The sequence below is a fragment of the Eschrichtius robustus genome, chromosome 5 (genome assembly GCF_028021215.1).
Source record: "Eschrichtius robustus isolate mEscRob2 chromosome 5, mEscRob2.pri, whole genome shotgun sequence".
Lineage (NCBI taxonomy): Eukaryota > Metazoa > Chordata > Mammalia > Artiodactyla > Eschrichtiidae > Eschrichtius > Eschrichtius robustus.
In genome coordinates, this window is record NC_090828.1 from 3072949 (window position 1) to 3096156 (window position 23208).

The 23208-nt window shown below is 51.0% G+C and overlaps 1 protein-coding gene, 1 long non-coding RNA gene and 1 pseudogene across 3 annotated transcripts in view; 1 reads left to right on the forward strand and 2 right to left on the reverse strand.

Annotated features, from left to right (window-relative positions):
* Positions 1–13017, reverse strand: part of UBE2F (ubiquitin conjugating enzyme E2 F (putative)) — a 50719-nt gene extending 37702 nt beyond the window's left edge. The window contains exons 1-2 of one of the 2 annotated variants that reach the window (XM_068544142.1): positions 12881–13017; positions 7123–7256 (exon numbers count right to left, since the gene is read on the reverse strand). In XM_068544142.1, coding sequence (XP_068400243.1) covers positions 7123–7240 — 118 coding nt within the window. In that variant the 5' untranslated portion in view covers positions 7241–7256; positions 12881–13017. The remainder of the gene's footprint in view (positions 1–7122; positions 7257–12880) is intronic. The other variant, XM_068544141.1, reaches the window with a different exon arrangement.
* On the reverse strand, positions 8665–11779 carry LOC137765510 (small ribosomal subunit protein eS19 pseudogene; annotated as a pseudogene).
* Positions 11867–15453, forward strand: LOC137765027 (uncharacterized). The gene is made up of 3 exons (XR_011074106.1): positions 11867–11986; positions 14230–14295; positions 15226–15453. It is a non-coding gene; the product is annotated as an uncharacterized lncRNA (long non-coding RNA).
* The last annotated feature ends 7755 nt before the right edge of the window (positions 15454–23208 follow it).

Below are 23208 nucleotides of genomic sequence, written 5' to 3' on the forward strand. Positions count from 1 at the left end.
ATGGTTTTAAGGCAAAAACTATTTACGTATTTATTATACTATTACTTAACTTTTTGTTGATAAGAATTCACAAGAAACCCTTCTTGAGGACCCTTCTTTTGAGAGACTGATGCTGGCCACTGGAACCCGGTTTTCTCTGGCGTGCCTATCCTGACTCCTGTCGTGAGAACTCTGGTCATTCAGTTTTACAAAAACCCAGTGAAATAGAAAACATGCCCAGAGGATTTGAAACGGGGCCACATGACAGAAGTGAAAAATTTGAGAAGACAGTCTACTGCCAAGGAACAGGCAAGAGGTGAGGCCCGGACACAGGAGGGCAGGGATGCACTGACCAGGGCGTCGAGATGACCGAGCAACAGAACCGGATCCTGCATTACAGGGACCTAGTGTGGGGATGAGAGGCTCGAGGCCAGAGGACGCCTCACTGTAGGACAGGGATTCTCCGCCCTGGCTGCACACAATCATCTGGGGAATTTTTTTGGTTTTTTTTTTTTGTTTTTTTTAACAGCTTTGGTGAGGTACAATTTACATAGTATAAAGTAGACCAACTTTAAGTGTATAATTCAATGATTTTTAGTAAACTTTGGAGCTGTGTATCCATCCCCACAACCTAGCACCTGCTGAGCAAACCCTGCCCCCCCACCCTATCCAGACCAATTACACCAAAAGTCCTAGCTGGGGCCTAGGCCTCTGAATGTTCTATTCCTCCAGGTATAGGAACTGCTGTAGGCTACTTTGCCAAGCTAAACTATTTACACACAGCTAATTTACACAGACGGATTTAATAATTTCACATTGTGGTCTAGAATTAAACTCCAAAGAGGAGAGCCCTCAGACCTAGTCCAGTGATGACCCCCACCACAGTCAGGGCCTCTGCAGACTTCTGGTCCAAGAACCAGTGTGGGCAAGGAATATGACCTTGGAGGCAGAAGGATTTCATTAAAGATGCCTGGCATTTTAGTCCAGCCTAGTATAGAAGATAAACGAACTACAATGCAGCGTTGCTCTCAAGGAGTTGTCACAAATGACAAGTAGTTTGATGGAAATAATAATTCAAATGATGGGAAATAATAATTCATTAACATCAATAGTAATAACCTCAGAATCCACCTACAAGTAGACTACGACCAAAGAAACCAGTGATTTGCTTCACATGCTCAAGAGGCCTCTTGGCAAAGCAGCAGTCCTTCCCTGTATAACCTCACTGCCCAAAGGACACTACCCCCACCTGGAAGGTAACAAGAAGTTCAGATATTTTTAAACTGCTAAAGTCTCGCCTGTTCCAAAGATGCTAGCACCTCTCCGGCTCACCGGCCCAGCCTCTGGGGAGGCACCTGGCACCTTGCACAATTAAGTGGCTGCACAACTTCCTTCTGAGAAATTAGACGCTTTTCCTTTCTAACTACAGATCAAACCACAGAGCCCACTTGAAGCATGACTGCCCAGAAATATCAGATTACTAAATCCACCCCATTACCACAATGGCCCCCACCCAGCACGTACTCACCCCCTTCTGCCGTAGGTTGCCCACAACACAGTGCTCTAGTTGTTTCTGCACCGCCTGCCACTTGAACCTGTGCCTTTTTCGTGGCGGGGGCTGTAGATTCTGACCCAGCCCTGGGACCCCAGTGCCTGGGCCTGAGCTTGGCACACCTGGAGTGCTCAGGAAACGCTCGACAAACAAGCACACTTGCCAGCAGGGTGGCAGTACTCTCAGTGTGAAAATCCTGAGACATGAGGAGCCTTTCTCCTCAGACAGTTGGGGACTGAGGCATTCCAAAGGTGCTGTGGACTGAACAGTGTCTCCCGCCCAAGTTCCAATGCTGAAGCCCTAAACCCCCACCCACCATGTGATGGTATGAGGTGGGGCCTTTGGGAGGTAATTAGGGTCAAATGAGGTCAGGAGGGTGGGGCCCTCATGACGAGATTCGTGCCCTTATGGGAAAAGACACCAGGTGCTTACAAGCCAGGAAGAGGGCCCTCACCAGGAACTGAATCTGCCGATGCCTTGATCTTGGACTTCCCAGCCTCCAGAACCATGATAAATAAACGTGTATTGGTTAAGCCCCCCAGTCTGTGGCATTTTATTATGGTAGCCTGAGTTGACTAAGACAAAGGCCAATCATAGACGCAGATGGTTCTTAGCAAGAGCCAGCTCCGAGCCCCATCAGGTAACACCAGGCAGGGCAGCTGTGCCCTTTGACCCAGGTAGAGCTGGCGGCTATGTCCCCTGAGACTTGATTACCTCTTTCCACCTGAACCACTACCTCTTCAATTTCTTGAACTAGAACTTTATCTCTTAGCCTCCTGTCTGTCTTTATGCCTTGAGCACCTCTTCTGCACCGCCAGCATCCATGCACAGTGCCCTTATGGGGGAGACACCTGTCCCCACGGCATCATCCTATCCCCAGAGATGGCACGGCTACTGCCCAAGAACCCCACCAAGCCCCACATCAGCCCTTCCACTCAGTCCAAGGGCCTTCTAGCAGCACACTGCAGAGTGCAGGCCCAGAGTACTCACAGCCCCCTCCATCCACACTCTGGGGGAGCTAAGATGTAACCCCGAAAACCAGCACAGCCCCCGTAGCAGTCTCTGGGAATGGAGCCCCAAGGCCTCGTATCACCCACTTTCAACATGAGCAGACAAAGCTGACTTGAGCCCTCATCTGTCTTCTCCAGATCCTCCCAGCCAACCCCCATTCCTGGGCTATCCGGCACACCTCAGGGCCGCCAAATTCCCTGGGCAGTTTCACTGGTGTTTAACCCTGCAGCAAAGCATTTAAAGGTTAGCCTTGGGCCAGCTGCCTTACTCCACGTTAGCAGGACTCCTCCTCTTTGGGCCACTGCCCTCGTTTTTAAAACACATATTGTAACACACAGCTACAGCTTCAAACGCTGCTAAATGCTCTGAATACCCTGCCAACATGACAAGCCAACCCTGAGCCCACCTCCAGAGTCCTGGGCAGGGCCTGGCATGGAGAGAGCAGCTCTGGAGAACAATAAATGGTTCTCTTTCGCCCACTCTTCCAGGAAGCGCCCTGAACCGGAGCCGTTCCTATACCACATGACCAGACCGCTCATGTGGACACAGAAGCGCTCACCCAAAGGAGGCCCCATGTGGCACTCGTGGAGACACCTGCACCTTGGATGCTGGGAAGCCCATGCAGGTGGGCAGCCAGGCCTCTCTGCTCTGCAGAGTAGGCTCAGAGTGTGGAGAGCCGCCACAGCCACTGAAACAAGAGAACACCAGGAGCCACATGGAGCACAGGGGTTGATGGGACAATGGCTGTAGATTCATGCCCTACTCCAGACCTGGCCCTGAACTCAGTCAGCTCAATTCCAAATCTCCGCATTTAGCAAAAGCTTCCTGCCAGCCTGCCTGGAGCCCCCTGAGGTCTTCAGGGGCCACTAACAGGAGGCTGGCACACACCAGGCACTAAAATCTGTGTCACGTGAACAAGTCAAAGGACAGGGAGACACACAATCATGCTCCCATTATATGAAAAGTGCCAAGCTTCAGACAGACAAGAAAGCAGGTCATTCTGCCCAGAGGCTTTCTTGGAAGGTGGGGCGCATCATCGGACTCAGAAATTGATGGACTCGGCGGAACCACAAGGTCCACCAGAAAAGCAGTGCCACCTGCCCTGTGGCTGCAAGCACTGGTGATGGCTCCCAGAGAGGCCCAGACCTGAGCTGGGGCCAAAAGGAAATGCGCAGACCTGAAACTCTCTCTCCCCAGTGTCCCCAACTCCCGGGATTCAGGGCAGACAGCAGCCCTCTGTCCTCACCCAGAAACACCTGATTGTTCTACACCCTCCAGGGACTGCTGCTGCAAGCATCTCTCCAGTTCCAGCCTGGAGGATGTCCTTGAGAATGACCCCAGGGGTGCAAATGAAAAGCTGGTATGGCCAAGGTGCCAGTGTGGTAGAGCCTCACACTGGCCAGCTGCTCCGAGGCAGGCCACAGTATTCCAGGGACAGCTGACTACACCTGTCACCTGCAGAACTGGGCCCACTATCCCAAGAAAAAGAACAGGAGCTTCAGCTTTGCAGCTACCACTGGCCCTCACCACTAGGGACAAGTGTCCCTGTCAACCTCCGATCTCCCACGTTAACCTTACAGCCATCCGCACCAAGCCAGATCTCCACCATGTATGGTCAATCAAGCATGGCAGTGGACCAGCTAAAAACATATTTTTGCCTCTAAGTGTCTGTGGTCTTTCCTCTGGGCGATGGACGCATGGCCCAGATGCCCTCTCAGCGAGGGCTCGCAGCAGATGGCCTTCAGCTCTCAACCCTTCCAGGGACCGTGTGGGCTGCCCAGAGCCCCACCTCAGGCCAGACCCACCTGACGACTGGTCGAGCAGAGCAAGCAGGCCTGACCATCTCACCTGACTGGGGACAGCTCTGAAGGGCCACGCTTGCTCTGGGGCAGGGGCTGTCATGGGGCCTTCGTCAGAGCTCCCCCTCTCCCTCTGCCTGCTCCTGCTTCCTTCACCACCCTCCACAGGTATCAGTCCCAAGGATACCCTTTAATAACTACACCGCACGCCAAATTCCCCACTCCCGGGAACCCAGCCCGTGGCACTGAGTCCCCAAGACACATTAATACACTGTTCTACTAATGACTGATCCTCATGAGTAACATTCTCACATGAGCCAAAGCCAAAGCCACAGCCCCAGATGACAGTCCTGACTGTAGCAATCTTGCTGAACTCGGACAACTGACTTTTCTCAAAGTCCCCAAGGGGAGTTTCAGCTAGAAGGGACTCTCACAAGTGCCTCCCAGGCCCATGACAGCCACGGACTCCGCCTGGCTCCACCTGACCACCAGAAATCCCCAGAATGAAGGCTGCTGCCACACGCTGAAGGAGCGCTCTAGGTGCGGACCAAACAATCACCAGCCATCAGAGCGTTCCTTATTACACTATTACACTCTTGTTACAGCTTCCCCTCTCAGGTCAGGCCCACCCTTCCTCTCCACCTACCCTCCACCGTGAGCCCAAACTACTCACCACTCCGTCAGCCCGGCCCACACTGGCCTGGCCACCCCCGAGGCAGATGGAGAGAGCAGGCCACGTGAGGGGCGTGTTACACTGAGCCTTGCTGCACAAACCCCCGTCAACTGCGAGTGCTCTGGGCCCGGAAACCTAATAATCCCCAGTGTCTCTGAGAGAATGCAAACAGGTGGCCTCTCGAGGAGGTTTTGCACCTCTCCTTGATAAGCCTCACAAAATCAAAGGACCTCAGCTGGGTCCTGTAAACCCAGCCAAAGACATCTTCTGTCCTAGGAGCTGGGGCAGAGTCCAGCTTTATGGGCCTCAGTGGGCTCCCCGGGGCCGCGTCAGGGCCTCGAGTCACTTGAGAGCTCTCAGGGAATCCTTGAGCAGGAGGAGGTGTGGTGGAGCCCCTGTGCCTCCCTGAATTCTCCTTTCTGTGGACTCACACTTCTGTTCTGCTCCCTCGGTTTCTGCTTGCTGGGTCTGTTCCCCAAGTGCCTGCCCTACCCCAAAATGGGGGTCTGGCTGTCTTGCTGCAATAAAGCTGCGACCTGGGCAAGTTTTTGAACCTCTGAGTCCCAGTTCTTGAGCTGTAAAATGAACCACCCACCTGGCAGGCTTAGCAAAAGTCAAACAAGAATTGTCCCTATAAAGTACCCAACAGAGGGCCTGGCCCCAAGTGCTCAGCAGAAAAGTGCTGCTGTCAACCATGACGAGGAGACGGGAAAGAAGATGGCACCGTCTATTTGCCGGCTTCCCACCTGCCCTTCCTCACCGCAACTCCCTGGCATTAGAACACCCTCCCCTCGAAGGATCTGACTCACGCATCAAACCCCTTCCCTGGCTTGCCTGGCTCCGGGCTTCCTCTGCAGATGGAACCCTTGAGCCAGCATCCAGGAAAGAGACTCAAGTCCTATCAGGCCACCCAAGTGAGGGGCTGCAGCCCAGGCCACAGCCCCAGACCTCACAGAGTAAACCTTCCTGTGTTGTAACAAACTAAATACAGTCTAACGCTCTCCCTGACACAGAAGGTATTTTGCCAAGATGTCAAAAACGATTCTGACTCCATCTTTAACCATTCACCCATCAGGCTGGGAAAGCCAGAGCTCAGCCACGATCCAGGGGCAGAGGGAGAACAGGGAAGAGTACACCACTGACGTCCCCCTGAACCCGGCGCCTCCTGGTCCCACCCCTTCCCAAACTCAGCCGTGCTTTGCTCCTGAGAAGGCCCAACACGGGGCGTTCATAAACGCTAGGTCTCCCACCATCAGATCTGTTCCTGGACATGCAGATGCCAGCCACCCCCACCGTGTCCACCTAACACAATGTGAAAACAGACAGTTCTAACAAATCACTTAACCCTCTGTGCTCCCTAGCTCCTTATACTTAAAAAATGTAAACACGTGTCATAAAGTAAAGAGGGCTCCTTCAAGGCAGAAACTGTTTGATCTTTCGTAGTCCTCATGACCCTAGGAAACTGCCTTTGCACTCAGTAGCTGTAAATCTGTTCATTGAATACATGCAAAAGTTCCACACAAACACTCGCAGTCACACACACACATCACGTAACCCTTCTCCAAAGACTACCGCTCTAGGACACCCTGTTATTAGTTCTGGGACAAGAACCAATTTTGCACAAGGCTGTCCTCAGGCTGTGAATAAATAAAAGAGAGAAGGATCCTAAGACATTACCGAACTCCACTCTCTCCCTTTACAGGTCAGACACTCTGGTGCTGAGGAGTCCAGAACGGAAGAACCTCCCCAACTCCCCACCCCCCTCACACACACACACCAGCTGGATACTGACAGCACTGAGACCAGAGTCGTCAGTCTGCTGGTTCCTAGTACCTCACTCCTTCTCCTAGCGTTCTGGCAGCCCCTACACAGAATATCCCAAGTGTATAAGACACACCAGTTTTAATACCGTTTTCTTGCCATCAGCATTCCCATAGTGTGTGCACAGTACAAAGTCCTTCGGTTGTATGTGACAGCAATTATATTTCAAAATATTTTCAAACAGGTACTTCTATTCAGCAACAGGCTGCTTCGTATCCCGGAAGAGCCTCCAGCCAGACTTCATTTTGTTATGGGATGGAAAAACAGCCCACATGGAGGGTCATTACCTTTGACAAGCAGCCTGTCTCTCACAGAAACCCGCCGAGTGGAGTCGGAGGCTGCGGCTGGCGCCCGGGACCCTCTGAGACCATCATCCCGCTTCAGTTTGCTTGCCAGCGTCAGCATCCCTGCTACCTTTATCCTGAAAGGCCAACAGCAGGTTAAGACAGTGACTGGACGCTGAAGACAATGATGTAAGGTGGTTTTTAATATTTTCCCCATAATTTAGTTATAGAAAAGTTTAGCATGTAAGATACATTAATAACACTGCATTCCTTCATAACGAATTTGGATAATCTCTATGCCTCTCTAAATCTAATGTTTTAAAGTATGAATGAAAATTTAACAAGGGAGAGCCAAGCATTTAACACTCACTGGGCGCCAGGCCCCGGGATGTAGCAGTGGCAATGCTCCTGGGCGCTCATGGTCTAGGGGAACCTCCCCTGACGGGCCTCACATAGGCCCACCACTGCCCACTGGTAAGTCTGCCCATCCCTGCTGTGTGGACCATGCACCTGAGGGTGTGGACCCAGAGCCTGGCCCATCACAGACTTAAGAGAGTGTCCATCCACCTCTGGTGAGGAGGGAGCACCGCAATGCTTTCTTTCCTCCTTCCTTTAATAAAGGTGTGGCTAGAACCTTAATAAGCATCTTCACATTTATGTTGTATTGTATTTCCATTGTTAGGCAACAGCAACATAATTAAGTTATAATTAATGCCCCAAACTAGATTCTTTTCACTTGGCTACTTCCAACCCACCTATGTTTCAGGTTCCCTCACTGACAGCTCACTGGGAAGGATAATAAAGACCAAAAATAGGTGATGCACCTGACTGCTTCGGAGAAAGGACTAAAGATGTCAGCAACGTTTACAAACAGAACTGTCCTCTAGAATCTGCCTTCTGTTTCTAATATAAACCGCCATTCATCTGACAGGCCTCCTAACTCTTCTTGCTTGCTTTACCAGTTGGAGAAAAATTCTGGAACTTTTTTTGTTCTTTAATTTTTAAATTTTATTTATTTTTATTTTTGGCTGTTGGGTCTTCATTGCTGCACGTGGGCTTTCTCCAGTTGCGGCGAGCGGGGGCTACTCTTCATTGTGGTGCGTGGGCTTCTCATCGTGGTGGCTTCTCTTGTTGTGGAGCATGGGCTCTAGGTGCGTGGGCTTCAGTAGTTGTGGCACGTGGGCTCAGTAGTTGTGGCTCACGGGCTCTAGAGCGCAGGCTCAGTAGTTGTGGCGCACGGGCTTAGGTGTTCCGTGGCATGTGGGATCTTCCCGGACCAGGGTTCGAACCCGTGTCCCCTGTATTGGCAGGAGGATTCTTAACCACTGCGCCACCAGGGAAGCCCTGGAACTTCTTTTGATTGAGGACAAAAATTGGTCACCAGCTCAATATTTTCATAATTTCCTTTGTTGCTTTAATGTGATTTCCTTTCAATACCACTCTGATCATTTTCAAAAGAAAATGATCTAAAACTTCCAGATGAAAAACATGACCTAAGCACAGAACTTTTAGTTTGAAGCCAAGATCTTGTTTTTTTGCTTGTTTTTTTGTTTTTACGAATGAGGCAATTTATTAACCCAGCATCATTTGTTCTGATGCTTCTTCTTGGCAGCTGCCACCTGTCCAGCGATTCTGTCCAGATCTCTCTGTCCCTGAGGTGTTAGTTTGCAGCCCCCATGTTGGTCCTTTTCCACCATTTTCAGCCCCTCCAGGGCTTGGAAGACCCGATGGGTCACGCTCTTGGAGCCTCTGCTGAAGTGGCTGGGCATGACACCATGTCTCTGACGCCCCCCATAAATCCTGGTCATGGCACCAACCCCAGCGCCGCCCCGGAGGTACAGGTGCCGTGGTGTGGAAGCAGCTCGTGTGTAGAACCAGTTCTCATCGTAGGGAGCGAGCTCTTTATGCTTGGCCAGCTTGACAGTGTCCACCCATTCAGGGACTTTCAGCTTCCGGACTTTCTGAGGAAGGCTGCCAGAGCGCTGACGAACTCCCGCTGGTTCACGTCTTTTACAGTAAACTCCAGGCATCGTGCAGCCTCCGCACTGCCAGCCAGGGGCTGAAGCCAAGATCTTGAAAGTCAAACTATAAGAATAACTCTCCCCCCATCAGTATTTTTAACCATTTTAACCCAGGTCCCTCACATAGCTTTTCACACCATCTTCTGTGTATTCCCCCACCCCACAAAGACTGTAAGATTTAATTTTCTATTATTTGTACCATGAAAACAACATATTGAATATGATCTTCTGAACTGTACCTACGCACAAACACACACACACCTAATCCCTTTAAGAGTCACTGGTCTAGGGACTTCCCTGGTGGCCCAGTGGTTAAGAATCCACCTGCCAATGCAGGGGACACGGGTTCGAGCCCTGGTCCGGGAAGATCCCACATGCCGCGGAGCAACTAAGCCCATGCGCTACAAATACTGAACCTGCGCTCTAGAGCCCATGAGCCACAACTACTGAGCCCGCGTGCCACAACTACTGAAGCCCGCACGCCTAGAGCCCGTGCTCTGCAACAAGAAGCCACCGCAATGAGAAGCCCACGCACCACAGTGAAGAGTAGCCCCTGCTCGCCGCAACTAGAGAAATCCATCCCACGCACAGCAATGAAGACCCAATGCAGCCTAAATAAATAAACAAACAAACAAATAAATAAATAAAAATTTTTTAAAAAGAGTCACTGGTCTAAATGCTTCAAGAGATAGTTCTATTACACATAAGCGCTCACAAGCTCCTAGAATTTCAAATCTGGGATGGACTTCTCCCCTGACTCCCACTCTATTTTATGGATGTGGACTCTGGGACAACCAGGGCCCAGGAACTGGGTTGTCTGAGGCCACTCAGCTGCTAGAAGAGGTCACCATGGAACACTAGTTTCCCTCGTGTAGATGATGGGAATGTTTTTATCTTGAATGTGGTGATGGTTTCAGGGGTACATACGTACATCAAGACTGATCAAATTGCATACTTTAAGTATGTACAGTTTAGTGTACTTCAGTTATACCTCGATAAAATTGAAAAAAAAAGTGAAACCAAACCATCGCTAGTTTCTTTATTCCCACCCTACCATGCTGTCTCCTCAGGTGGACCTACGGGGAGGACCATCACCGAGGGACACACATCGTCCCAGCTTCACCCAGGGCGGGGGACTAACGGCTCAGTTTACGAAGTCTCCTCACAAGGGAGGGCGGGGGGCGGGTGGGGTGGAGTCGGGAGCTCCTGTGGAGGCTCCAGCCCACAAGCTGCCAGACACAGCAGCACCACCTAGAGCCAGCCCCCCCTGCTCAGCGGCCCCCGAACGATCCTGCCAGTAATCCCTCAAGCAGATCTGGATCCCAAAGCAGTGTCTGCCCCCCCAGCAAGCCCACTGCCAGGCACCCACACCTGAACACATCAGTCTCACCACATCGACGGGGTCGCCTGATGGTGGGCCAAGACACGCGTCTATCACGAAGTCCACTTGGCTTCTATCCTCTAGCTGACCGTGGTAATACAAGCACGTCAAGCAATAAAAGCACAGCGTGTGTAAAGAGAGCTCTGTAGGCGGTACCCTAGGAAAGTCATAATACAGAGCCCAACAGAAAGGGGAGCCCTAGGGCGCATGACTGGTCCGCACCCGGCTCCCTGCAGACCTGCCCTGAAGGGGCTGCTCAGAGGCTCCTGGCAAGACTCACGCATACGAAGAAAGGCTCACACCAAGACACTCTTCCGCGTGGCTGCAGTCTTAAGGACTGCTCAATTCTCTCACACTCCTACCCCACACCAAAGTCCTCTCTGTGGGCAGAGTACGCCCCATACTCCGTTCCACTTAGATCAGATTCCTGGTTTTCAATCTTCAACAAGTCTGTGGCCCTTAATAAAATACACTGGACACTGACTCCGCAAGACATAAAAGAAAACACTGGTGCTCTGTTCTCCGTAGAAGACAAAACTTAGTTTCCTAACGTTCTAAGAAATCTAAGTATATAATGACCATCTATTTCTCCATCATCTGTATCACGTTCACGCACCACTTTAGGGATAAACCAAAGGCCTAATTGGGGAATGCTTCATAGCTGTTAATTTAACTCTATACAAAGAGATCTGAACGAAAATAATTATTCAAGCTGTCAGGTTAGCTGAACACCTGCAGTTTGCTTCAGAATTCTCTTTTCTTTCTTCAGTATGCTTCACCCCTTGAAGACCTGATTTAAAACTAAACTTCCCCTTTACTGCAAATTACACTTTGACTACGGCAGCATTTTCGGTAACAGCACCCTCAGTCTCTAAATTCCACAAGTTGTAATTGGCCCATTTAAGTTCTTCCTCTGGGTGGGACTTGCTTGCAGGCTGTTCAAAGAAGATTCTGATGTGCCATATTTACTAGGCTCGTCATCGAGCAGTACTGACTCAGTGTTCCTGCCTGTAGTGGCAAAATCAGGCCCCGTCACCCGTGCAGGGGCCAGTCAGCTCACGGGGTGAGGAACTCCTCATTTACAATTCTTCCTGCCCTGGACAAGTCCCAATCTAAATGTAAAAGATGGAACTGCAGGTCACTAGGGGACAACCAACTTCTCCAGCCAAAGAGGCCCAGATCAGGACACAGAAGAGTCCACACCCCACCCTTCTCCTTTAGAATGCCAGGGCCCAAGGAACCTCCCACCTGGCTCCATGGCTGGCTGGCTGATGACCTTTGGAGCCCAACCCTTTTATTTGAGCAGTAAACCTGCCTCCTCCTGCACTGCCTACTACCTGAGCAGCAGGTATGTCCAGTCCTGCACCCCTCAGCCTGGTGATGATTTCTGTCTTTGAACATCTCCCCCACCAGTGCCCTCCCCCTGCCTTCATCCCCTTACGCAGCCAGGAATCCTCTGCACAAGGTAGGTGGGCCTCCTTGTTCCTCAACAACACCCCGCTCATTTCTGGAAGCTTCTGCTCACTCTGACATCCAGGTCTGGAATGCTCTCCCTCCCTTCACCACCTAATCCTGCTGCTTCCTTAGGATAACAGATGACTACCCAGATTCCTACCTCTCCTCCAAGAAGCCTTCTCCGGCCACTCCAGTCCATCCTGACCCCACTCCGGCGCTGGAGGGAAGGCAGAGGGGCGGACCCGATCCCCTCGTGGGACGGATGAGGGAACTGAGCCCCGGGGAGGGGAGGGCCACACCCAAGATTACACACCAGACTTGGCCGTACGGATCGGTCCAAGATGTCCTCCCCGCTCCTCTGCCCCGGGAAGACCCTCCAAACCAGCCGTGGTCGTCCCCGGTTGTGGGGAAGCCGCAGGCAAGTTGGCGAGGCGGCAGCCGGGATCCTCCGCACCCTCAGCGGCCCCCTGGCCTAGCCCGATTCCCAGACGATCAGGAGTCCGGCTGCCTGAGTCCGAGTCCCGTTGTCTCCGGCCACGTCGGGCCGGTGACCTTGGGCCCACTCGGCGCTGCGTTTCCTCCCGGACAATGCGGCTCGCAGCTCCCCCGCGACGGCGGGCGCGAGCGAGGCCGTGTGTGTGCCCGGCACAGGTCCGGGCTCGGGGCGCGCTGCCCCTGGAGCCCGGCCGCGGCCAGCGCCCCGGACCCAGCCCCGCGTCCCCCGGCCCACGTCCCGCAGCGTCCGCCCGCCTTCCGGCCCCCGACGCCCAGCCGTGAGGACCCGCACGGCCTGTAGCGGCCCCGGCGCCGCCCGCCCTCCGGCCCGCCCGCCGGGTGCAGCGGCGCCGCGGGAACCGAGCCACCCTCCAGCCCCTCGCCCGCCGCAGGGCCCCGCGCTCCTCACCTGGGCACCCCGAGACAGGCGAGGCGGGCCCGGCGCCCAACACCATGCCCGGCCGGCCGGCGGCGGCGAAACGCAGCCCCTCACAGCCGCACCGGCTCCGGGCGGCGAGACCGGAAGTGGCGGGGCGGGGACTCGGCCGCTCTCGCCCGCTGCGGCCGAGACTGCAGAGGGCGCTTTAAAAAAAAAATTCAAAGCCCCGAAGAACTTTATTTGGAGCCTGACAGGCGAACAGCAGAGTGCGCCAGCCGGGGCTGGGCTCGGCGGCCGGCCTCTCGGGCCTCTCTCATTGGCTGCGGGCGTGGCCTGGGGCGGGCACGGATCTAGCGGCCTGCGCTGATTGGCCAGCGGCGACCGGGGGCGAGGTCTCCCAGTCAGTTTACGAGCCTGCGCGGCGAAGGGCCGGGGGCTCTGCGCGGTGTTCCTGCCTCCGTTCGTTTGGCCGTGTGCTAAGTCTGGGCCTGCGGCTGAGAGGATCCTCGCGCAGCGTGGCCTGCAGGGGCTGCTAGGCCGGTACTGACTGCCTCGGTGGATGGGGCGCCCGCTGTGTGCCCATCACAGTGCTCAGGATGCAGAGGAGCGGCCGCCCCACAGCCCCCAGTGTCGGGAGTGAGCGGGGCCGTGCAGCCACCAACCCCCGGGGTGCTCCGGGGAGACTGCAGTGGAATGGATGGGCGCTTTCCTGTCTTACGGTTTTCATGCCTTGTTTTAGCTCTTACGCTTTTGCAAAGTACTTACTTTAAAAAATCTGTTTCAAATTGTTCTAATTTCTAGCTCGTTGAATACAAATTATTCTCACGTCCATTCGCGTCCTGGTGTGGTTGGTAATAGGCGCTCTGGCAGGGTCAGGCAGGGCTCCTGGAGGAGTGAGCCATCTGAGAGAGGAGGTTCACCTCGTGGAGAGGGAAAAAAGAGCCAAGGAGTTAGAATTTTATTTCCAGAAGCCCCACTGATAGGTTTTAAACGGTGGAGTGACAATATCAAGTTTCCTTTCTGAAAGAGGCTTCTGGCTCTGAGAGAGCTGGTGGGAAGGGCGCCAGGCAGAGAGAAGATCCGAGTGAGGAAGACCAGTCATGGACAAACTTCACGGTATTCCTTGTGTCTGGGAACAGTTTCCTCCTTGTACACCTGGCTAACTCCTAAATTTTCCTAAGCTTAGACACCACTTGCTCAGAGAGGGCCCAAAGTCTGGGAGGGGCAGGTGCCCCTCTGTGACTTTGCTGAGGCCCAGTGCTTCCTCATTCCTGGTGCTCAAGACACTGTCAACGCCTGTTTCCCTAAGCTCAGCTCCTCAGGTCCTCCTCTTCTGTGCTTCCCATCCTTCTAACACTCCTCCCCGATCCTGGCAACAGGTGGTCAAAACACATCTGCCGGATAAGTTTTGCATGAGCTTGTAGCAGCAGTCCTGGCGAGAGAAGGTAAGGCCTGAAGCAAGGCAGCAAGTTAAGGTACAGTGCGTTGGCTTGAGTATTTGTCATGCTAAGGAACACTGTCTATAGGACAGCCTGAGCGTACATGGGCCCGTGGTGGCCCAAATCTCACCATTGTGGATAAATGAAGCTCCATTTCATGAGGCTGCCTCATGCCTTCACCTGAGCCTTATTTAGGGTTTACTAGGTTATTGATTCATGTAATCTTCACAGCAACCTCATGAAACAGGTGTTTTATTATCCCCATTTTACAGATGAGGAAACCGAGGCACAGACGTTAAATAGTCTGCCTGATAAGGCAGAGCTGGGATTTGCCCTCAACCAATGCTCCATGTCCATTAGGTGGCAGGAGAGGGGCAAAACTGGCCCTCCTGCTTCCTGGAGAAGCAATTTGTGTTCATCTGAGGCTCCTTCAGAACCGAACTTTCACTAACTTAAGCACAAAAGATTTAGAAGACAAGATATGCTCATAGGATCTAAGGAGGCAGCTGGGAGCCTGGCCTCTAGCTCTCAGTGGCTCCATCTGAGTCCTGGCCTCTGGGGGCTGGCCTTGTCCTCCCAGATGCCTCAGTGGAGCTGGGGCCTGGCCTCAGATACATCTTTGCAATCCAGGCCACAGAGGGGGCTGCCCCTTCCCTCCCAATTTCACATTCTCCTGGAAAGAATGGCTGGGCTCAGATCATGTGCCCACCGTGTGTGTGTGTGTGTGTGTGTGTGTGTGTGCGTGTGCACCCGAACATATGAGAGGAAGGGGTAGAGGACCAATCGTGAGCCTCTAATAGGGAAGGACCTTTGTATTTTATTACAAGTTAATCACTAAAGGGATGTTGCCTAGAAGCTTAAATTATACATAATGGCCCATCGCTGGGAACCCTGCCTCCCAGGTAATGAGCATTAAGCTACAATGCGTATGTTTAGCTCACAGGAAACATCCTGACCAGGCCCACCTGTGAATGGCTGCAGAAAGGAAGAAATGAACACATCCCTTCGGGAGGCTGACCAGAACCGGGACTTTACACCTCTCCCCTTTTAGTATAAAAGAAGCCTGAATTCTAACTTGGGTGAGATGGTTCTTCGGGACACTGGTCCACCACCTTCTCGGTTTGCTGGCTTTCTGAATAAAGTCACTATCCCTTTCCCCAACAACGTGTCTCTTGATGTATTGACCTGTCGTGCAGTGAGCAGCATGAGCTTGGACTCGGTAACAAGCCTCCCGGAATAGTACTGGTGCCGGGGAAGAGCAGGTGGGCACAGCTCATTAGGTGTCCCTCCCACCTTCTTCACCCCTACCCTGAGCGGCTCAACCCAGGGCTTCTGGCTGGAACAGGTAACAAGCCTCCCGGAACAGTACTGGTGCCAGGGGAAGAGCAGCTGGACACAGCTCATTAGGTGTCCCTCCCACCTCCTTCACCCCTGCCCTGAGCGGCTCAACCCAGGGCTTCTGGCTGGAACAGGTAACAAGCCTCCCAGAACAGTACTGGTGCCGGGGAAGAGCAGGTGGGCACAGCTCATTAGGTGTCCCTCCCACCTCCTTCACCCCTGCCCTGAGCGGCTCAACCCAGGGCTTCTGGCTGGAACAGGTAACAAGCCTCCCGGAACAGTACTGGTGCCGGGGAAGAGCAGGTGGGCACAGCTCATTAGGTGTCCCTCCCACCTCCTTCACCCCTGCCCTGAGCGGCTCAACCCAGGGCTTCTGGCTGGAACAGGGAAGGGAGATGTCCCCTGACTTTTCAGCCATTCCCGTCTCTGGACACAGCTGCACAGGCTGTCCCAGCCTAGTCTGGGACTCACTGACCTGGGTGACATGGTACCACCAAGCCAGGTCTCTGGGCACTCTTCAGCCTGGGGCAGCCTGCCAGCTGGTTAACATCGTCTGGTGCAAGGGCCTGGGTGCCTGCTGGCTTAGGGAAGGGCTTCCTAGGCAGGAAAAGCCTAGGGAAGCCCTAAGGGGCATGCCTTCCTTAGCCATTCACTCCACTCTTCCCTCTTGCACACACTGGGGACGGAGCAGAGCTCTCCCACACCAGTGGCACCTGATCGGGGTAGACATTCCTGGCTCCGTGCTTCAGTGGAAGACTGCTCTGCCCCACGCCGTCCTGTGGACTTGAAGCCTTTGCCAGGGCAAGACCTCAGCGATGTTCCAAACGCAGCCCCTTGCGTGGATTGGGAAACTGCACTGGCAATGCTAGGTGTGGAGTAGACATGGATGGAAGGGTCCAACTCAACCCTCGGCTGGTACCTGCTCCAACCTGTTCTGTGTTGTTCCAGGTTATTCCAGGGCGTGCATCCTACCCTCCAACCAGGCCCTATTCTCCTAGGGAGTAAGGCCCAGGGCACTGAAGAGCAGGCCTGGACACACACAGGCCCATGTCCCTACAGGTTCTTCTGAAATATATGTCAGTAAGTCAAGAACTGTATGATGAGCATCTACCAAGTGCTGAGTGCTGGAAGGGGACAGAATGTATAAAGCACACACCCTGGGCTTCCCTGGTGGCGCAGTGTTTGAGAATCTGCCTGCCAATGCAGGGGACATGGGTTCGAGCCCTGGTCTGGGAAGATCCCACATGCCGCGGAGCAACTGGGCCCCGTGAGCCACAATTACTGAGCCTGCGCGTCTGGAGCCTGTGCTCCGCAACAGGAGAGGCCGCGATAGCGAGAGGCCCGCGCACCGCGATGAAGAGTGGCCCCCGCTTGCCACAACTAGAGAGAGCCCTCGCACAGAAACGAAGACCCAACACAGCCATAAATAAGTAAATAAATAAATAAATTTAAAGCGCACACCCTGCCCTCCAAAACCACGAGCTCCTTGGAGAACTAGTACTGGGAAATCACGATAGAATGAGGGATACAACTGGGACTCAAGCTTTGCTCTGCACACAGCAGATCAGCGACTCCGCAGTCCCACTTGAGTTTAGAGGCTGTTGGGGGAAGGAGGGAGGGAGGACAGCTATGCCTTAGAGTCCAACTGGGGAGGCTGAACGTACAAGACCCAAGGTCTTCCTGGTGCTTTCTGTTGCTAAAAGTGGAGAGATGGTACGTTATTGTTAGGAAAAGCTTTATTGGGCCTTTTATGGTGAAAGGCAGTGCCCTGGGTCTAATTTGGAGAGGAGAGGATGAAGCAAAGATGAGACTAGACGAACAGTGGCTGGCAGTGGTTGTGGGGTACCGGGGGACGTTGTCAACCAAGACGCATCAGCATCCTTGGTCAACCAGTTCTGGGATCCTTTGTAACATGAGGGCGGGGCGAGCCCCTTATAGTTGGGCCAGATCGGGGCTTGAATGATGGTGATGATGATGATGATGGTGGAAGCAGCTATCATCCAGGCAGCAGACAATTGGATTCTAAGTAGTATGACTCTAATTACACATCTAGTATAATTAAATTTTGACTGCTCCATAACTGGCCTCCAGGGAAAGCATCATGTTTCCTTTAATTCCTTTAAAAAATAATAAATGGGCTGTGACAGCTTTCCTGAAAAGGGACTGAATCAAAGCAGTGTTTTAAATATTACAGGACTGAGATTTTCTCACTCACCCTAAAGCCACACTGGGCACATTTTAACAAGGGCTGTGTGTTGTAACTGGAACGGAGACATCGTACAATCAGCTCCCCGTGGTCCCTGCTGCCCCTTCCGGCAGACTGCACTTCTGTGATTCTTCCCCCTTCAGGTCACCCCGTCAGATCAGGACCCCACGTGGAAAAGCCCTGGGAACATTACACAAGAGAGAAGCTGCCTTCCTCTGAGACTTTTGCTTTTACTTTCTCAGGAAAATATATTAAAATCATCTGCCTTTGTCACACTCTCTCCTGTTTTGCATTGCATATTCTTTTGTATTAGTCACTGACAGAAGTCTGTTCATGTTTTCAGGTATTTTTATGCTGCTGATGAAAACTTTTTATAGTTTAGTTCTGGTAGGGGACATAAATAGTAGGGATGTGTGTGCGTGTGTGTGTGTGTGTGTGTGTGTCTCTGTGTGACCATACATGCTAAGCTGAATAATAGCCCCCTGAAGGCGTCCTTGAACTAATTACCAGAACCTGTGAATATGTTACTTTACATGGTAAAATGGACTTTGCAGTTATGATTAAGTTAAGGATTTTGAGATGGGGAGTGCTACATATGGAATGTTTATGTCCCCCCCAAATTCATATGTTGAAATCCTAGCCCCCAAGGTGATGATATTAGGAGGTGAGGACTTTGGAAGGTGATTAGGTCATGAGGGTGGAGCCCTCATGAATGGGATGGGATTAGTGACCTTATAAAAAAAAGTCAGAGAGTTCCCTTGTCCCTTCTGCCATGTGGGGACACAGAGAGAAGGCGGCCATCTGTGAATCAGAAAGTGGAACCTCCCCCGTTACCATATCTGCCGACACCTTGATCTTGGACTTCCAGCCTCCGGAACCATGAGAAGTAAATATCTGTTGTTTATAACCACCCAGTTTGTGGTATTTTGTTCTAGTAGCCTAAATGGACTAAAATGGGGATTATCCAGGTGGGCCCATCATAACCACAAGGTCCTTACAGGAGAGAGTCAGGACATCAGAGTCACTAGTAGAGGATGTGACAATGGAAGCAGAGGTGGGGGTGATTGGAGGAAGAGGCCTGAGCCAAGGAGTACAAGTGGCCTCTAGAAGCTGAAAAAGGCAAGAACGTCTCCCCTGAATCCTCTGGAAGGAACAGGGCCCTGTAGACCCCCTGATTTTGGATTTCTGAGTTACGGGACCGCGAGAGAATAAATACGTGTTTTAAACCACTGTTGGTTACGGTACCCATAGGAAGCTCATGCACAGTATCTCCAGGAATCGTGCCAAGAATGGTGGTTGGTGGCTTCAAGGGCAGCCTGGGATCCGGGTTTTAAGGAGACTCCCTGGAGGACTCGGCAGGAGCCATCAGCCCAGGGCTCATCATGACACATTCATAGGGATTCAGGATGCTCAGACCACTCTTGCAGTGAGGTGCTGCTGCCGGGGTTTTATATTTTGTGTAATACCTATAGTTTTTGTTGCTCTAATTATCTGACATTGTCCGTTTCGGTGAGTGCTATGGGAAGAATGCCACAAAACCTGTTTTCCCTTAAAAAAAAAAAAAAAACCCTATGGTTGAAAATGTATATCCACGAGAGTTTATGTAAACACTCGAGGGAAGAAGGCAGGAACAGGATCAAGAGCAACCATCCCGTGTTCTGAGCATCTGTAACAGTCCAAGATGACATCCATTGGTCTGCATCTTGGGCTGCAAGCCCTGGGACCACACTGGGGTCACCCAAGGCAGTCACCTGTCACATCAAGGCAGTCCCACCTCCAGGGAGAGCCCCTCCCCCTGCAGCCACAGCTCCATCTCACTGGTGACGGGGGGGTGAAGAACCAACATTCCAGTAACTCCTTTCTAAACCCTCATGACTGACGTCTGACTCCAGAACTCTGGCGATGGCCACGCTGTGGCTCCTGTTTGTGAAGAGGAGGAGCCGCCATTCAGAGTGGACCTGGGCTACTGCTTGCTCTGCTGGTATCAGGTGACCCAGCACAAACCTTTAAGAGGGCAATAAAAGTCCTAAAAGCCTTCAGATCTTTTGACCCAGTAATTCTATTGTAGGCATTGGCCTAACGGAGTAATCCAAAAGCAGAAAAAGCCCTGGCACAAAAATATCCATTGTTATAGAACTTGGAAGCAACCTCAAGCTCAGTATTAGGGGAAGGTTAACTAAATTACCATTCATTTACTTACAAGAATATTACACAGTGATTAAACTTGATTGTTATGCAGATTATGTAGAAGCATGAACATACTTATTAAACTAAATGAAATAATCAACATTCAAATTGTGTAAATTCAATGACCGCAATTCTGGAAAACAAATCTATGGGCAGAGACTAGAAGTAAATTAACAAAAATGAATATAATTTTTGTGTCAGAATGGCAGCATTTTGAGTGAATTTTCCTCATTTTTTCTTCAAACTTTTTTATTTTGTCTTCATAACAATACAAAGGTCTCTTTTAACATGACTGACCCTTACCTTGGAGCACAGGTCTTGCGTCAAATAAGTGATTTTAATGCTGCTACTCACTAGAGAAATAAATACGGAGCAGAATACGGCTTCCTTGAACACACTGTTTAAAAAACAGGCAATCCAAACCAGGCTTCCAAAGCCTTTCTAAATTTCAAGAAGACGGATAAAATTGTTTTGAAATAAATGGTGACTATCCACGTGGCAGTAGAAATGCCCCTCCACGTGCTATATGTACAGTACATTCAAGTCCAACGAAATTCTAAACATACGTTTTCTACAAGAAAATACAGTCTGCCTCACAGCAGTCCCCAAACACATGCTGCAGGAAAAAGGGGACACTACCTCCATCTGAGAGGCCAGGAGAAAGACCCAGAGAGCACTGGGGCAGGTTACAATGAAGAGAGATGATGGAGAGGGCACAGTCAATAGGATGAAGAAAGACTCAAAGATATCCACCCTCACCATCATTATTACCTAATATTATTCTGGAAGTTCTGGCTACCTCTATAAGGTATGTGCCAGAAACAGAAGATAGTTAATAGAAAGGACTAGGCAATGTGACCATTACATAATGAGACAATGTGATTGGCTCCCTAAAATATCCAAGAGGCAACTGAAAACTAAAAAACTTTTAGTTTAGTAAAAAACTAAAACTGAACAAAGTGACTCGAATTAAAAAAAAAACCAATAGGTAAATTTTATGTACCAACATCAGCCGATTAGAAGTTATCAAGAAACCCTTTTCACAATGTTGGGGAGGGGAAAGACATGTAAAATATTTAAATAAGCTTGATGGCAAAGAGGCATGACCTGGGTAAAGAAAATTACAAACTTTACATCTCTCAGAATGTACATGTCTGGATCAGGGAAGAGTTTGAAGACATCGTCTGCATGGAAAAGCCCACATCACGTGAAAGAACCGTTGAGAACCAGCTAGCAGGGGAGAGTGGGACCTGAGCCCGGCCAGAGGCCGCATGGGATGTCAGGTGCAGAACAGGTTACTCTCACCCCATCACTGCTGTACTGTTCTCAGCAGCATCAGCCTGGAAGCCACCTAAGACTCTACCCACAGGTCCTTGAGGAAATGAGGCACTTCAGGGGGTGAGCTCGGGTAGCTACTCACAGAAGCAGCAGACGGGCACCTCCTGGCATGGAAATGTGTCCACTGTCTATCAAAAAATGGAAAAATTAGTGGCATAATTGCATGAATAGTATAATGACATTGTGTAAAAATAGTCTGTTTAGAGATAAGTTTACAAACTATTAGAAAATATTTAGAAGCATATTTTATTAGTTTGCTAGAGCTGACGAAACAAAGTACTATAAGTGGAGTGGCTTAAACAAAAGAAATTCATTGTCTCTCAGCTCTGGAGCCTGGAAGCCCGAGACTAAGGTGTCGGTGGGGCTGGTTCCCTCCAATGTCGCGAGGGGGAATCTGTTCAGGCCTCTCTCCTTGGCTTGTGTCTTCTCCCTCTGTCCTCACATCATCTTCCCTCTGTGCGTGCCTGTGCACAAATGTCCCCTTCTTACAAGGACACCAATCATATTGGATTGGGCCCCACCCCAATGACCTCATTTTATTTTAATTAAGTCTGTAAAGGGTCAATCTCTAAATAAGGTCACATTGTGAGGGTCCAAGGGTTAGGGCTCCAACATAAATTTGGAGGGGCCACAATTCCACTCGTAACCCTTATACACCAACTGCTGACAGTTGCTCTGGGCTATGGGATGGGGTGGAGGTGGAAACCTGGCTTTTCACTTCTTAGAACCCTGCGCTGTAAATAAATAAAAAAAAAAAAAAAAAAAAAAGACTAGCAACAAGTCAGGAAGCACTGATCAAAAGGAGCAGGTAAATCTCAGCAAGAACAGTTAGAACTTGTGGGTGTCAACTTACTCTGGTCCCATCCCCGGCTCCCCAGCCCAGCAGTAGCCGAAAAATGAGAGATACTGAAATATAAACAGACAATGGTCAGCCCGTGTATAAAAATAGAACTCTGGCCCATAGCCTGCAGCAGCGGCCCAGGTCACTAACCCCTTCTCGACAGTACACAGTGCAGGAAGCCGGCTTGCTGTAAGTCACACTTGCAGGGAATGGGATTGTTGTCTCTAGTAACAATCCAGGAAGCTAAACAATTATTTCTGTAACAATCTGCCCCAAATGGCCAGGACTGGATTAATAACTGACAGCTTCCCTAATTTTTGTCCTCACGTCCAGCTTAGGACCAACCAGAGAAAGCCAAAAATACTAATCACACGGGCCACCGCAGGCCCATGGCCCCATCAGGCACTCTGGAGCCTTCCCCGTCTCCCACTGGGAAGCTCTCCCGCTCCTCTGCCTGTCTTTGAGTCTCTGTCAAACACAAGTGATGGTGGATGACCCTCTTACTACAGCCGGCTCTGAATAGATAAGCTTTTTTTTTTTTTAAAGAGATGTTTAAAATATAAAAACTTGCATTTATTAATAATTACACAACCTGTTCCTAAATATAACTGAGTATAATTAATACTATGAAAGGGGCATATATGTATGTGTGGGTGTTATTATCTGTCTATCCTACTACATACTATCTATTTATTTTACACTTTAATGGTTATGAATAGATAGGCTTTGCTCTTCTCATTTGGTTGGTCTTTGTTGATTTCCACAAAAATAACAGCCCACATTCCCGGCAGGGGGAAGAACAGACCTTCACAAAGAATTGTCATTATTTGACCTGCCTGGTAACTATCTCCCTGAAAGACCAGCTCAAAAGACTTATCCTCGTTTTTCCTGACTTGGAACTCGGCCCGGGGCTTAAGCCATCCTGTACGGGGTGTTTGTCAAAAATATTCACAGGTGGGTTGCTGCTGCCAGAGGTGACGGTTAACAGGTGGGGCAAATGACAGACTAA